Raw genomic sequence first — 16284 nt, forward strand, 5'->3', positions numbered from 1 at the left:
GAAAATCCCCCCAGCAGAAAGTTCTCCCCTCTCCCCGGAAAAGGTCTGTATACTTTCCAATACGAAATACTATACATGAGCAACGGACAAATTTCCTGACTTACACACCTTTCCCCAGGGACTGTGGGGGGGGGGGATTATGTTTTCCTCAAGCACATAGTCACTGCGCTTTTCTATGCTGAACAAAATAGTAGAGATGACCCTATTGATCGTGTCAGAACCACGTGGTTCTGTCAGCATTTTTAATACTGACGGGGCACCAAATATGGGCATAGAGTCATTAGGGAGAATGATTACGTAATGGGGTCAATGACCTCTTTTTCCAAGGTCGATTTATTTGATGTTTCTATGTGTAATAACTCCGGGGCGAAGGTTGCACATGCGCATTGAATTCTAACGGGAAACAGTGTTATTGATCTAGGACTCGAGGGGGAAGTGAATTTCCGAGAAATTGATTGCGTAATCGATCGTGAATGTCATGGTGTCCAGAAATAGTATTTGTTGTTATTGCTCTAGGCAATGTTATGAGTTTCCCGGAATTTGGAACACCTGTGCTGTCGACCTCAATTCACCTATCGTGAATCAATAATTCCCCTTAGAAACAACAAATTAATTTTCCCTTTCTTGACAGATCAATCAATCAATGACATCATCTGTCAGACTTTAAAAATTTCAGCCTAGAAACATTTCTCAAGGAATAGATCCAAGTCATTAATGTCTTTGCCTCGGGAACAACTCTTTTGGTCGAACTCCAAAGGATATTAATAACCAACGGCCATGGAAACAATTAGGCAAGAAACATCTTAGCGATGAATTGTTTTAGCGCGCGAGAAGGTTTCCTATTAATTTGAAATGCGTTAGCACAGAGATGCAAATAACAAAGGAACACGCTGAATTTACGTTTAGTGATTATTTGGGCGAAACCGTTTTAGACAGGTTATGGAACTGTTTCGGAGAAACAGATAGAGACATTTTAAAAGAAGATTTTGAAGAGATTTTGGAAGAGGTTTTGAGTGTGGTCGTTATAATACACAAGTTTCATTTGAACAGTGTTGTGAGGTCCTCTAACCCAACCCCAAAGGGTTCCAATCCTCCTACCCCCACCCCGAAGGAAGCTCCCGGTCCTCAAAGGCCTCCCAAGCTCCCAAAGGCCCTCCACCGGTCCCCAAAGGTCCACCAGGCCCCCCAAGGCCCACCCTGTGCCCCCAAGGCTCCCCCAGCGCCCAACGGGCCCCCGGCGCCCCCAAAGGCCCCCCCAGCCCCCCACAGGCCATCCCCGGGCCCCCCAAAGGCCCATCGAGCTCCCAAAGGACCAACGGGGTCCCAAAGGCCCTCCACCGGTCCCCAAATGTCCCCCAAGCCCCCAAAGGCCCTCCCGGTGCCCACAGGCCCACCCTGTGCCCCAAAGGCCATCCCTGTGCTCCAAAGGCCCACCCAGACCCACAACGGCCATCCCCCGGCCCCCCAAAGGCCCATCGAGCACCAAAGGACCAACGGGGTCCCAAAGGCCCTCCACCGGTCCCCAACGGTCCCCCAGGCCCCCAAAGCCCTCCCGGGGCCCAAATGCCCTCCATGGGCCCCAAAAGCCCTCCCCCGGCCCGCAAAGGCCCACCCAGACCCACAACGGCCAACCGCGGGCCCCCCAAAGGCCCATCGAGTTCCCAAAAGACCAGCAGGGTCCCAAAGGCCCTCCACCGGTCCCCAAATGTCCCCAAGCTCCCAACTGGCCCCCGGACCCCCAAAGGCCCTCCCCCGCCCCCCAAAGGTCCACCAGGCTCCCAAAGGACCAATCGGTCCTCAAGTGTCCCCCACCCCCCCCAATACCCTCCCTGAGTCCCAAAGGCCCACCCCCAGTCCCCAAAAGTCCCCCAGTCCCCCCAAGGCCCACCCGGCGCCCCCAACGCCTCCCCAGACCCCCCAAAGCCAACTCCGGACCCCAAAGCCCAACCCCCCGTCCCCCAAGGTCCCCCGAGCTCCCACAGGACCACCGACCCTCAAGGGACCGACAGACCCTCAAAGGCTCTACCTGAACATTCGTCTTTTGTTGATGTGTGTTGTCTGAAACATCGGATGTAGTAAATGTAGTGTGCTGATTAAGGCTTTATGATCTTATGTTTCATCGAATGTCCTCTGTAAAAGTAGTATATAACCAATTGTGATGGAGTGTTAATTGGATCTGTCATGATGTTATTAGATAGGTGTCCAAGCCTTTATTAAAGTATGGTAGAGGGAAAATTATGATTTGAGGGATGTATGTTGTGATTTTTTACTTTTTCTTATTTGGATTTCTTAGTCTTTCAGAGGTTAGTGGTGACTGAAACCTATGATTAGGGATGTATAGTTTGCTATATTTGAATGTTTTGCTCTGTAATTCTTAGAATTTGAGATTGAATCGTTGTCTGAAAACCCTGATGGTTACGGTATAGATGAAGAGTTAATGTTTTTCTGTGCTATTGTGGTCTAGTCTTTCTTATTTTACTGAAGTATGAACCAAATAGTTTGGGATGATTAGATTAATCTTTTTCACTGTCCTAAGCTCGGTTTCTAAGACTTTCGTAGGTGTGTGTTGACTGAAACCGATGATTTGGGATATATAGATTACTATTTTTGATTTTTCTTAGCTGGATTTCTTAACCATTTGTAGGTGTGTGTTGACTAAAACCTATGATTTGGGATGGTTAATTTTTTACTTTCTACTTTTCTGAGCTGGATTTCTTAGCCTTTCATAGGTGTTTGGTGTCTGAAACCTATAGTTTGTGATGAATAGTTTGCTATTTTTGACTTATCTGAGCTAGGTTTCTTAGCCTTTAATAGTTGTGTGTTGTCTGAAACCTACGATTTGGGATATATAATTTGCTATTTACGACTTTTCATAACCGGATTTCTTAATCTTTCGTAGGTGTGTCGTGTCTAAAACCAATGATTTGGAGTGTGTGGGTTGCTATTTTTTTGACTTTCCTAAGCTAGATTTCTTAGCCTTTCGTGGGTGCATGTTGACTGAAACCTATGATTCGGGATGGTTAATTTGCTATTTTTGACTTTTCTGAGCTAGATTTCTTAGCCTATCATATATGTGTCCTTTCAGAAAATTCTGATTTGGGAGGTGTAATTTGCTTTTTTGGACTTTTCAGAGCTAGGATTCTTAGTCACTCATAGGTGTTTGTTGTCTGAAACTTCGGGTTTGGGATGAATAGTTTACTATTTCAGACTTTTCTGAGCTAAGGTTTCTTAGTATTTCGTAGGTGAATGCTGTCTGAAACGTATGATTTGGGATATGTAAATTACTAGTTCGGGCTTTTCTGAGTTGGATGTATTAGTCTGTCATATGTGTATAGTGTCTGAAACGTCGAGTTTGGGCTGAGTAGTTGGCTATTTTCGACTTTTCTGAGCTAGGTTTCTGAGCCTTTCATAGGTATGTGTTGTCAGAAAATGACGATTTGGGGTGTATAGTTTGCTATTTCAAGCGTTTCTGAGCTAAGATTTTCTAGTTTTTCGTAGGTGAATGTTGTCTTAAACCAATAGTTTGGGATGTGCAGGTTGCTCTTTTCGACTTTTAATAACAATATTTCTTAGTCTTTCGTAGGTGTGTGGTGTCTGAAACCTATGTTTTGGGCTTTACGGTTTTATATTTCAGGATTTTATTAGTTTGAGTTCTGAGTCTATCATAGGTGTGTAGTGTCTGAAACTTATGATTTGAGGTTGGTGGTTTGCTAATTTTGACCGTTATGAGCTTGATTTCTTAGACTTTCATAGGTGTTTGTTGTCTGAAACATATAATTTGGGATGACTACTTTGCTATTTTTGACTTTTCTGTCCTAGGTTTCTTAGCCGTTCATAGGTGAGTGTTGTCTGAAACCTATGATTTGGGATATGTAATTTGCTATTTCTGACTTTTCATAACCAGATATCTTAGTCTTGGGTAGGTGTGTGGTGTCTGAAACCTATGATTTGGGATGGTTAATTTGCTATTTTCGGCTTTTCTGAGCAGGATTTCTTAGCCATTTGTAGGTGTGTGTTGACTGAAACCTATGATTTGTGAGGGTTAAATTGCAATTTTTGAATTTTATGATCTAGATTTTTTAATAATTCAAAGGTCTATCCCTTCAGAAAATTTTGATTTGGGAAGCATACACAAACTAATACATGCACGCAACAACTTACATCCACACGCTAAATAACAAAAACAAACAAACATACACACACACATACACACACACAAAACATACACAAACACACACACTAAAACTAACAAACACACACAAAAACATACACACACACAAAAAATTACACACACACACACACACACACACAAAAACTAAAACATTAACACAAAAAAAATCACACACACACTCACAACAACTTACACACACACACAATCAAAAAAATTACACATAAACAAAATAAAAATTACACACACTATAAAAACATAGCACAAAAAATAAATTAAACAGGCATATTACAAATTACACACACACACACACACACGAACACAAACACACACACGAAAAAAAAAAAACACACACACACACACAAACATACACACACACACACACACAAAAACTTACAAAAGCACCTTAAAACAAACATTCACACAAACACTAACAAGCACACAAAAACTTACAAACACACACACAAAAAAAACTAAAACACACACACACACTAGATAAAACTCTAACTCACACGAAAACTATTAAAATCACACAAAAAATTACACACACACACACACACACATACAAAAAAACTTAAAAATGAACACAAAAAAAACTCAAACACACACACGCCAAAACTTACACACAGTCAACACACACCTACGAATGGCTATGAAATCCTGCTCAGAAAAGTCAATAATAGCAAATTAACCATCCCAAATCATAGGTTTCAGACATCACACACCTACGAAAGACTAAGAAATCCGGTTATGAAAAGTCGGAAATAGCAAATTACATATCCCAAATCATAGGTTTCAGACAACACTCACCTAAGAACGGCTAAGAAAACAAGCTCAGAAAAGTCAAAAATAGCAAACTAGTCATCCCAAACTATATGTTTCAGACAACAAACACCTATGAAAGGCTAAGAAATCCAGCTCAGAAAGGTCAAAAGTAGCAATCCACCCACCCCAAATCATATGTTTCAGACACTACACACATATGAAAGACTAAGAAATCCAACTCAGAAAAGCCTGAAATAGCAACCCACACATCCCAAATCATAGGTTTCAGACACCACACACCTACGAAAGACTAAGAAATCCGGTTATGAAAAGTAGAAAATAGCAAACTGCACATCCCAAACTATTGGTTTAAGACATCATTCACCTACGAAATACTAGAAAACCTTAGCTCAGAAAAGCCTGAAATAGCAAACTACACATCCCAAATCGTAATGTTCTGACAACACATACCTATGAAAGATAAAGAAACCTAGCTCAGAAAAGTCGAAAATAGCCAACTACTCATCCCAAACTCGAAGTTTCAGACACTACACACCTATGAAAGACTAAGAAATCCAACTCAGAAAAGCCCGAAATATTAATTTACATATCCCAAATCATAAGTTTCAGACCGCATTCACCTACGAAATACTAAGAAACCTTAGCTCAGAAAAGTCTGAAATAGTCAACTACTCATCCCAAACCCGAAGTTTCAGACAACAAACACCTATGAGTGACTAAGAATCCTAGCTCTGAAAAGTCCAAAAAAGCAAACTACACCTCCCAAATCATAATTGTCTGAAATGAATCGTTTATGATCGGCTAATAAATCTATCTCAGGAAAGTCAAAAATAGCAACTTAACCGTCCCGAATACTATGTCTCAGACAACACGCACCCGCGAAAGGATAGTAAATCCATGTCGAGCAAGTCAAAAAAATAGCAACACCCACATCCCAAATAAAAATTTTTAGAAAAGACACCCCTACGAAAGATGCAGAACTCCGTTGATGACAAGTCGTATATAGCACATTATAAATCCCAAATCATAGGTTTCAGACAACACTCACCTATGAACGTCTAAGAAACCTAGCTCAGAAAAGTAAAAAATAGCAAAATAGTCATAACATACGATAGTTTTAAGACAACAAACAACTATGAAATTCTAAGAAATACAGATCCTAAAAGTCAAAAGTAGCAAATTAACCATCCCAAATCATAGGTTTCAGTCAACACACACCTACGAATGGCTAAGAAATCCAGCTCAGAAAAGTCAAAAATAGCAAACTACATATCCCAAATCATCGGTTTCAGTCAACACACACCAACGAAAGACTAAGAAACCTAGCTCAGAAAAGTTAAAAATAGCAAACTATTCATCCCAGACTATTGGTTTCAGACATCATTCACCTACGAAATACTAGAAAACCTTAGCTCAGAAAAGCCTGAAATAGCAAACTATACATCCCAAATCATAGTTTTCTGACAACGCATACCTATGAAAGGCTAAGAAATCCAGCTCAGACAAGTCGAAAATAGCAAACTACACATCCCAAATCATAGGTTTCAGACACCACTCACCTATGAAAGACTAAAAAATCCAACTCAGAAAAGTCAAAAATAACAAACTACATATCCCAAATCATAAGTTTCACTCAACACACATCAACGAAAGGCTAAGAAACCTAGCTCATAAAAGCCTGAAATAGCAAACTACCCATCCCAAACTATTGGTTTCAGACAACATTCACCTATGAAATACTAGGAAACCTTAGCTCAGAAAGCCTGAAGTAGCAAACTACACATCCCAAATCATAGGTTTCAGACAACACACATCAACGAAAGACGGGTGTTTGGGGAGAGCCTTTGTGGGTCTGTGGGTCCCTTGACGGTTGGTGGTCCTTGGGGAGCTCGGGGGACATTTGGGGACGGGGGGTGGGGCTTTGGGGTCGGGGGTTGGCATTGGGGGGTCTGGGTGGGCGTTGGGGGTGCCGGGTGGGCCTTGGGGGGCGTGGGGCACATTTGGGACCGGTGGAGGGCCTTTGGGGCACTGGGTGGGCTTTTGGGGGTCTGGGGGGCACTTGAGGACCGATTGGTCCTTTGGGAGCCTGGTGGACCTTTGGGGGGCGGTGGAGGGCCTTTGGGACCCTGCTGGTCTTTTGGGAGCTTGATGGGCCTTTGGGGAGCCCGGGGATGGCCATTGAGGGTCTGGGTAGGCCTTTGGGGGCCAGGGGAGGGTCTTTGGGCCCAGGGAGGGCCTGTGGGCACAGGGAGGGCCTTTGGGGGCCTGGGGGACATTGGGGGACCGGTGGAGGGCCTTTGGGACCCCGTTGGTCCTTTGGAGCTCGATGGGCCTTTGGGGGGCCCGGGGATGGCCGTTGAGGGTCTGGGTGGGTCTTTGGAGCACAGGGATGGCCTTTGGGGCACAGGGAGGGCCTTTGGGCACAGGGAGGGCCTTTGGGGGCTTGGGGCACATTTGGGGACCGGTGGAGGGCCTTTGGGACCCCTTTGGTCCTTTGGGAGCTCGATGGGCCTTTGGGGGGCCCGGGGATGGCCTTGGGGGGGCTGGGTGGGCCTTGGGGGGCGCCGGAGGCCCTTGGGGCGCGGGGGGGGCCTTGGGGGCCCAGGGTGGGCCTTTGGGTGCCTGGGGGACCTTGGGGGACCGGGGGTGGCCCTTGGGGAGCTTGGGGGGCTTTTGAGGACCGGGGGGCTTCCTTCGGGGTTGGGGTAGGAGGATTGGAACCCTTTGGGGTTGGGTTAGAGGACCTCACAACACTGTTCAAATGAAACTTGTGTATTATAACGACCACACTCAAAACCTCTTCCAAAATCTCTTCAAAATCTTCATTTAAAATGTCTCTATCTGTTTCGCCGAAATAGTTCCATAACCTGTCTATAACGGTTTCGCCCAAATAATCACTAAACGTAAATTCAGCGTGTTCCTTTGTTATTGGCATCTCTGTGCTAACGCATTTCAAATTAATATGAAACCTTCTCGCGCGCGAAAACAATTCATCGCTAAGATGTTTCTTGCCTAATTGTTTACATGGCCTTGGGTTATTAATATCCTTTGGAGTTCGACCATAAGAGTTGTTCCCGAGGCCAAGACATTAATGACTTGGATCTATTCCTGGAGAAATGTTTCTAGGCGGAAATTTTTAAAGTCTGACAGATGATGTCATTGATTGATTGATCTGTCAAGAAAGCGAAAATTAATTTGTTGTTTCTAAGGGGAATTATTGATTCACGATAGGTGAATTGAGGTCGACAGCACAGGTGTTCCAAATTCCGGGGAACTCATAACATTGCCTAGAGCAATAACAACAAATACTATTTCTGGACACCATGACATTCACGATCGATTACGCAATCAATTTCTCGGAAATTCACTTCCCCCTCGAGTCCTAGATCAATAACATTGTTCCCGTTAGAATTCAATGCGCATGTGCAACCTTCGCCCCGGAGTTATTACACATAGAAACAACAAATAACTCGATCTTGGAAAAAGAGGTCATTGACCCCATTACGTAATCAGTCTCCCTAATGACTCTATGCCCATATTTGGTGCCCCGTCAGCATTAAAAATGCTGACAGAACCACGTGGTTCTGACACGATCAATAGGGTCACTTCTACTCAAAATGGCTATCTCAGAATTTTGGTTGGTCAACTTTTAGGGAAAAAGTGGGTGGGAGGGGGAAAATTGCCCTCCTATCTTTTTAGTCACAAAAAAACACTAGAAGTTTTAATTTCCGTTCGAATGAGCCCTTTTTCAATATTCTAGGACTATTGGTTCAATGCGATCATCCCTGGGAAAAAACAAAAACAAAACAAACAAATAAACACGCATCCGTGATCTTTTCTCTGGCGAAAAATACAGAATTCCAAATTTTTGCAGATGGAAGCTAGAAAATTCTACATCAGAATTCTCATATACGCTGGATCTGATGAAGGGATTTTCGTTAAAATTTCTTGACTTTTAGGGGGTGTTCCTTCCCCCTTTTTTGAAAATTAGGCAATTTTTTTCAAGCTCATGGCTTTTGATGCGTAACACTAAAGTTAATGAATCTTATATATTTGGAACCAACACAAAAAGCCGATTCTTTTGATATATCTATAGATATCAAAATTTTATTTATAGAGTTTCGGTTACTATAGAGTCACATCGCTCCTTACTTACAATTCGTTACCACGAACTGTTTGATACAGAAGCACAACAGCTTTGATTAAAATGAAAAACAAACTGAAGTTGAAACTTTGAACTTGTCACTTAGAAACAGTCCTGCTTCGAGTGTACCATCAGTTGTTCTTGCACATTGGATCGTTTGCACTATCCATGCTAAAATACTAATTCTTTGGTTTTTGGGTTGGGGACTGTATACCTCTGGTTATTGGTTTTTGACAATGGTGATATAAATTGTGTACTTTTTATTTCGATCCAATACCATTTTTTAAAGGTTTCGTTTTTTTTCAAAAATAAGGGAAATGTGTCCATTAAACTTCAATTAACATTGAAATTTAATGGGGATAATAATTACCATTGCTGAATCAGCCTCAAATAGTTTTTTTTTTTTTTACGTCGAATGGCTTATCTAAAAACACATTTTTTTTTTATTTTCAGCTACTATAGGCCGAGATTTGCTCTTTACTAGGTTGCAGCTACTGATGCATCCATAGTGCCTAAAATTCATTGAATAGAACCACTAAAAAATCACTAGAGCCACTTTTTCTAATGACTTCAGGGGCAGATCCAGGATTTTTTTAGGGTGGGAGGGCGCAAAATAGGTTGATACGATAATCTTGCGTTATGAGCAAGTTTAATTAAGGCAAACTTGAGTTAATTAAGTAAATTACACTACTTTAGACTACGCTAGGGGGGCGTGCCACCCTCGCCCCCCCTGGATCCGCCACTGACTGACTTGTTGTATAAAGCAGTTTCCACTTCTTTGCAAACTGCCTAACCTTACTTATTTTGTTCTAATATCTAAGGTAACAGTACTGCAAGCTTCTGACTCTGTTTTGCACCAGCTTTAAAGTCAATATTGAGCTATAGGTTCTCAATCTCCGGAGGATGTCTTTTAGTTAGACTAGAGCTTCTTCTTAGCTGAAAAAGCATTAGTTACAAGAGCTAGCTAAATAAAATAGGAACTGTGACTCTAGTGCTGCCTCCAGAGTCAGATGTTGTTTCAGGCCACTCATCACATGCACTTTCTTCATCCAACTTATCAGGGTCATCCATATCAGACGCGGTGTTAGCAATATCCTCATTTATGACATGGGGTAGATCATCTTCGTCTGCATCAGTCTCTTGCTCTCTACTTGAGCCTTTTTCCAGTTCATCATCATTGTCATCAGATTCACATGCAACAATTTGGTCTACATCAGTTTCTCCCCAGAACTTGAGAGCATTGGCTACACAATGGTGAAGGAGAGGAGCATGAAGACCTTTCGATCCCCCGAAGGTAGCAAGCTTAAAAGCGTATATGCAAGCCCTTGGTTAAAGGACCCCCCCCCCCCTCCCAGAAAAACAGGTAAAAAAAAAGAGCAGAAACGGAACAAGACAGGTTAACAAGAACAGAAACAGAGACAGGTCCGACAAAACAGATGTCCTGTTTCTGTATCCTGTTTATACTAGGTACCTATTGTTAACATTTAAGGTTTTTATTAGGAAGGATGGTTGTTTAAACTTCAGATTAGAAGTTCTAGTGTTCTTTTTAAGAGTCAAAACTGATAGGAGTGCAACTAGCCTCCCCCGCCGCGTCTTCTTTTCCCTAAATGCATCCGATAGGAATTTTGAGATAGTAATTTTGTTCAAAATAGTCTAAAGATCATATAATATGGCCTTCGGGGTTGAAACAGCCCCCCAGAACATGGAGCAAGAGTTGTAAGCTACGCCCCGAAGGCATTTAAGGTTTTTGAAGAAGGGATGGCCAAATATACTTTAGGGGAGGCTGATTTAATCGGAAATTGAAAGCTATAGTTCTCTTTTAATTGCAAAATGATGGAGGGTAATTAGCCCATTCCCTGACGCCCTAGTTTCCCCAACTTGTCTGATTGAAATTGTGCAAAAACTATTTTTTTTTTAGAAGCAGTCCAAAGAACATATAACAAGGCTTCCCAGGGTTAACACAACCCACCAGAGCCCTGGGGCAAGGGTTGTAGCTTATACCTTGGGGCATATAAGGCTGTTATGGAATGGGTGGTCGTATAAACTTAGATGCTCCTTACACTCAACTGAAAAACTGAATTTTTATGTAATATGGAATTAAGAAATAACTTTCTTCTAATTAAGGAGAGATGAGAATGCCTTATTTTTTCAAGTTTTGGCCAAAATTGGGAGATTGCTAGTTTTTCCTGAACTTAATTGTATTTTAATATATAAAGCAAGAAAAGGAAAGTTTCGGGAAAGGCTTGAAGAGAAACCTTAAGAAAATGATCATTTGGAATAGTAGGCTATGCCGTAGCATATAATACGGCCGTAAAATTAAGTATTTAACCATATTATGTATTTTCATGAACTAAGAAATCTATTATTTTAGAAACTTTATCAGGAGGCAGTAGAATCAAGAAACTTCTCGCGACATCAACTTCAGACAACAATGCAGAAATATGACAAAACACTTAATGAGTTGGACATCCAAGATGCGGAAGAACATTTGTGGAAACAAGACGCAGGTGAAACAGTAAATGAAACGCTAAAAGATATAGAAGGAGGAATTAAGTAAGTTGAAACGTTTGTGATTTGCTGTTTTTAATTACTGACTAGCCAATCCACTTCTTCTCTACCTCATGTGGAAAACCTTTGTTTTTAAAGCTAATTTTAGCTCTTTTACACAAAAAACTTACCAACAAATCTTACAACAAACAGCAAAGGCCATATTAATCTTAAGATCAGAAGAAATAGAAACCTACAATAAATCGAAATCAAAACGACCAGAAATCATAGGCAGCACAGTAGCATTGCCTATGTAAAGAGCGATGTGGGCACAATGTGTTGTCATTATTATTTTTTTTACCAAGGCACTTCGTATAGAAGGAGTTGTCGTAGAAACTTTGAAAATAGCTCATTCGGTTGGAAATTGAAGTAGCTACTGCCCTTTTTAATAGTCGAAAGTGATTGGAGGGCAAACAAACCCCCTCCCACACCCAATATTTCCCAAAACACATCTAGTCATAATTTGTACATAAGCTGTGACAGCCACTTTGTTCAATATAGGTGAAAGATATGAAAGTTATGAGTTTGAGGAAGACAAACCCCCCACGGCCCTCCAGGACAGGTGTTACAAATTTTGCCCTGGTGGCATATAAGGTTTTTACAGAAAGGGTGGTCTTATAAACTTTGGAGGGGACTTATTGGATTGGTAATAAGAAGTTCTATTGCCCTTTTTAAGAGTCAAAGTGATTGGAGGGCAGCTACCACCCCCTCGCCCATCATTCCCAAACACATCCACTAAATTTTCTGAGAAAGCCATTTTGTTCAGTGCAGTTGAAAGGTCCAGTAGTTGCGTATTTAAAGATGACACCCCTCCCACAGCCCTTACGGCAAGGGTTAAAAGTTGTGCCCTGGGTTTATACAAGGTTTAAGTTGAAAGGGCGGAGGTATAAACTTCGGAGGGGACCTGTTAGATTTGAAATAAGATATTCTAGTGGCCTTTTTAAGAGTCAAAATGATTAGAGAGCAACTAGACCACCCTCCTTATGGTCTATTTTGCCCATATGCATCCGATGGAAATTTTTAGATAGTCATTTGTTCAAAAGCAGTCCAAAGATCACATAACAAGGTCATTGGGGATGATACAACCCCCCAGAGTCTGGAAGCCAGGGTTGTAAGTTATGCCCGGGGGGTATATAAGCTATTTATGGAAGAGATGGTTGTGTGAACTTTAGAGTAAGCTCGTTTGATTGGAAATGTATAGTTCTAGTTACATTTAAAGACTCAAAATTGATGGAGACCAACTAGCCCTCCGCCTCCGCAACACCCTCTTTTCCCCAAACGTATTCGATCAAAATTGTGAGATAGTCATTTTGTTTATAATAGTCCAAGGAGCATAAGACAATGGCTTCAGGGTGGACATAACCCTCCTGGGCCCAGGAGCAAGGGTTGTAAGTTATGCCCTGGGCATATGAGGTTTTTATGGAACAGCTGGTCGTACAAACTTCGGATCGGATGGGGCTCATTCGATTGGAAGTCGGAATATATACTGCCTTTTTCAAGAGTCAAAAGTTAATGGAGGGCAAACAGCCCCTCCCCAAGAAGCCTATCGTTCCCCAAAACACATACAATCATAATATTAAGGCAACTATTTTGTTCAGCATTATTGAAAGGTTTAGTAGTTATGTCTTTGGTGATGTCACCCTCCCCACAGTCTTCAGATTGAAGACCTGTAAGTTACGCAATTCGTTCATTGGTCACATATAGTATATGTTATGCATGTTTCAACTTTATTTTTGATAAAGACGAAGGGAATTTAAGACAGCCTTTCAAAGAATGTTAAGGAGAGTGCTTGACTAAATCAACACACGTTATGTGTGTACGGATTGTCAAAAGGCCGTAACTCAGGTATGACTGGGTGTATGAATTTGGAACATTTAGAAAATAATAACGGAGGTCTAACAGGCCAAGGTTTTAAGTTATATCTTTCCGGTATATAAGGGTTTTTATAGAAAAATTGGTCACATAAATTTCGGAGGGGCTCATTTGATTGGTAATCAGAAGTTCTAGCACCCTTTTTAAGATTCAAAGTGATCGGAGGACAGCTATCCCCCCACACGTCAGTAGTAACCTGAATGCTGGTTTCAGAACAGGTCGTATAAAGCGACCAACCCCTCTATATTATTGGCCTATAAAGCGATCAAACACGTTATATTTGGAACCAGGGACAAGATTGTGTAATGCAACCAGACGGGTTTCAGTGCCAAAACTTGAGATCTTCACATTACGTATTCAAAAGGTTTATTGGGCCTTCTGTAAAAAAAATATTGGTTTCAGTTGTATGGGCTAGATAATCATGTTTTTTCGTATGAATAATGTTTTTACTAGAGATACAGCCAAGTAGAGTCAAACATTTTCAAAAACTAATAACCTCTAGGTTGAAGGTACCTTGCATCTCGTCTGGAATTGATGGCATATGGTGTCTAATCATTTACCTAAAAAGTAACTCTATTTGCGAAAAAAGGTATAGAATTTGCGAATTGATCTTAATTGATGATTGAATAATAGGGGTGAGATTGATCTAAATTGGTGAATGGATTGTATGAAGGTGGTAAGAAAGGGTTAAACTGATTACCAGTTAAGGTAACCCCGAAGGGGCTGTTAACTCATAGCTTATTTATTATAAATTTGGGATAGCATCAATCTATGGGAATGGTTAACAATGATAAAATGGTCTTGTGAGTTGACCTAGCTTTACTTCTCCGATGTGTTCTGTATAACACACAACTGCCATTTGAACAGTGTTGTCATTATAAAATATGCTATAACATTCTAGTATACTAAAAAGTTGATACTAATGGAGATGTAGATGGCAAGAAAAGAATTTTAATAAAGAAATTCAGAACAATCCATAGAAATCCTTGAAAATCAAGTAGTGAGACGATTATGAGTACGAACCGTCAAGGATCGTAAGCACCAATGACCCTAACCACCAAGGACCTCAACCTTCAAAGGTCTCCTACTCCCAACCTCCAAGGGGGTCCCCTCTCTCCAACTTTTTTAGCCCCCTCCCCCTCCCCCTTTTATTATCCTTTTTTTGATTTTTTTTCATTTTTTTAAACATGATATTGTTTTTCAAATTTTTTTTTACATCTCTTAGAATGACATGAAACATACTTAAAACATAAAAAAATCACATTTAATATTTTCCAAATTCAAAATAAAATGATATAGAAATGTTAGTGACTTTTACTATTAGAAAAATATTGTTTGTAATAGCACTTTTTTTTTATTTGACTAAATTTTTTTTTTGGACTGAAATTATTCAACTTTTTTTTACGTATCTTAAAATGACATGAAATTTGCTTATGGCTCTAACAATTGTACTCTATGCTTGCTCAGAGACACGATGCGGCTTTCCCACTGGTACTCTATGGCTGGTTATCGACACTACCTAGTTTATTGCATGTATTAAATCAGTATTTTTTACACAGTGGAACGATAAACAAATAACTAATATCTATAAAAAAAAGTGAAGATGAAACATTTTAAGAAAGTGTGTTCCCATGATAGTGTTATTGTAGCATTGAATGCTGACAAGCAGAAGTATTTAAACTATGAAATAAGTACAAGTGGTAACACTATCGGAAACGTATGCCTACATTGTCATGACAGTAAGGAATTAAATTTCTTTGGAGTACCAACAGAATTCAACTCTTTATGATGGTGGATATGCGAGATTGAGATCTCCGGATATGATTGCACTCAAAGCGAATGCTAACAAAAAATAATAGTTGATGAAGAGGGGCATCTTCTTGCTAGTGCTTGTGGTAAAATGTTACCCAGTGTTAAACCATATCGTCAGCTTTCGGGTATTAGCATTCCAATAAAAGCAAAGACGAAAAGAAAGGCCTACTCTTCTACTATTTTCATAAACCAAATCTTGTCAACTTTTCGCATGTCTCTCTCACTATGACTGTGTGTCTGAGCGGGTGTGCTGCCATCTATAATTGATCTAACCTAAATTCAACGTAACGATGCATAAAAAATTGGGAGAAGCAAACACCCACCCAGATACATAGGCAAAGAGAGTGAGAGAGACAAAAACACATCCAAATACATAGATTAAGACATACAAACCGACAATGACATGCACTGGGACAAGCAAACACCCGCCCAAATACACACAAGCAAAGGAAGTGAGAGAGACAAAACGCATACAAATATCTATATTCAGATATACAAACCCTCAAAGACAAGCACTGAGATAAGCAAACATCCACCCAGACACACAAGCTATGGAAGTGAGAGAGACAAAAACATATACAAATACATAGATTAAGACACACAAACCGACAAAAGACAGGCAGTGGGACAAGCAAACACTCACCCAGACACACACAGGCAAAGAGAGTGAGAGTATAGATTCAGAAGTACAAACCGACAAAGACAGGCACTGGGAGAAGCAAACACCCACCCAGATACACAGACAAAGAAAGTGAGAGATACAAAAATGTATACAAATACATAGATTAAGGCATACAAACCGACAAAGACAGGCAGTGAGAGAAGCAAACATCCACCCAGAAGCAGAGGCAAAGAGAGTGAGAGTATAGATTCAGACGTACAAACCGACAAAGACAAACATTGGGAGAAGCAAAACACCCACCCAGATACACAGGCAAAGAGAGTGAGAGAGACA

The 16284-nt window shown here is 41.0% G+C and overlaps 1 protein-coding gene across 1 annotated transcript in view; it reads left to right on the top strand.

The window, feature by feature from the left end:
- The window catches only part of LOC148942719 (uncharacterized), a 54502-nt gene that overhangs the window by 27719 nt on the left and 10499 nt on the right, over positions 1 to 16284 (top strand). The window contains exon 5 of the mRNA XM_089102342.1: positions 11470 to 11651. Within this exon, the coding sequence (XP_088958468.1) occupies positions 11470 to 11651 (182 nt within the window). The remainder of the gene's footprint in view (positions 1 to 11469; positions 11652 to 16284) is intronic.

This window comes from Artemia sp. Qi Xiang Cuo, chromosome 16 (genome assembly GCF_049724085.1).
Source record: "Artemia sp. Qi Xiang Cuo chromosome 16, ASM4972408v1, whole genome shotgun sequence".
Lineage (NCBI taxonomy): Eukaryota > Metazoa > Arthropoda > Branchiopoda > Anostraca > Artemiidae > Artemia > Artemia sp. Qi Xiang Cuo.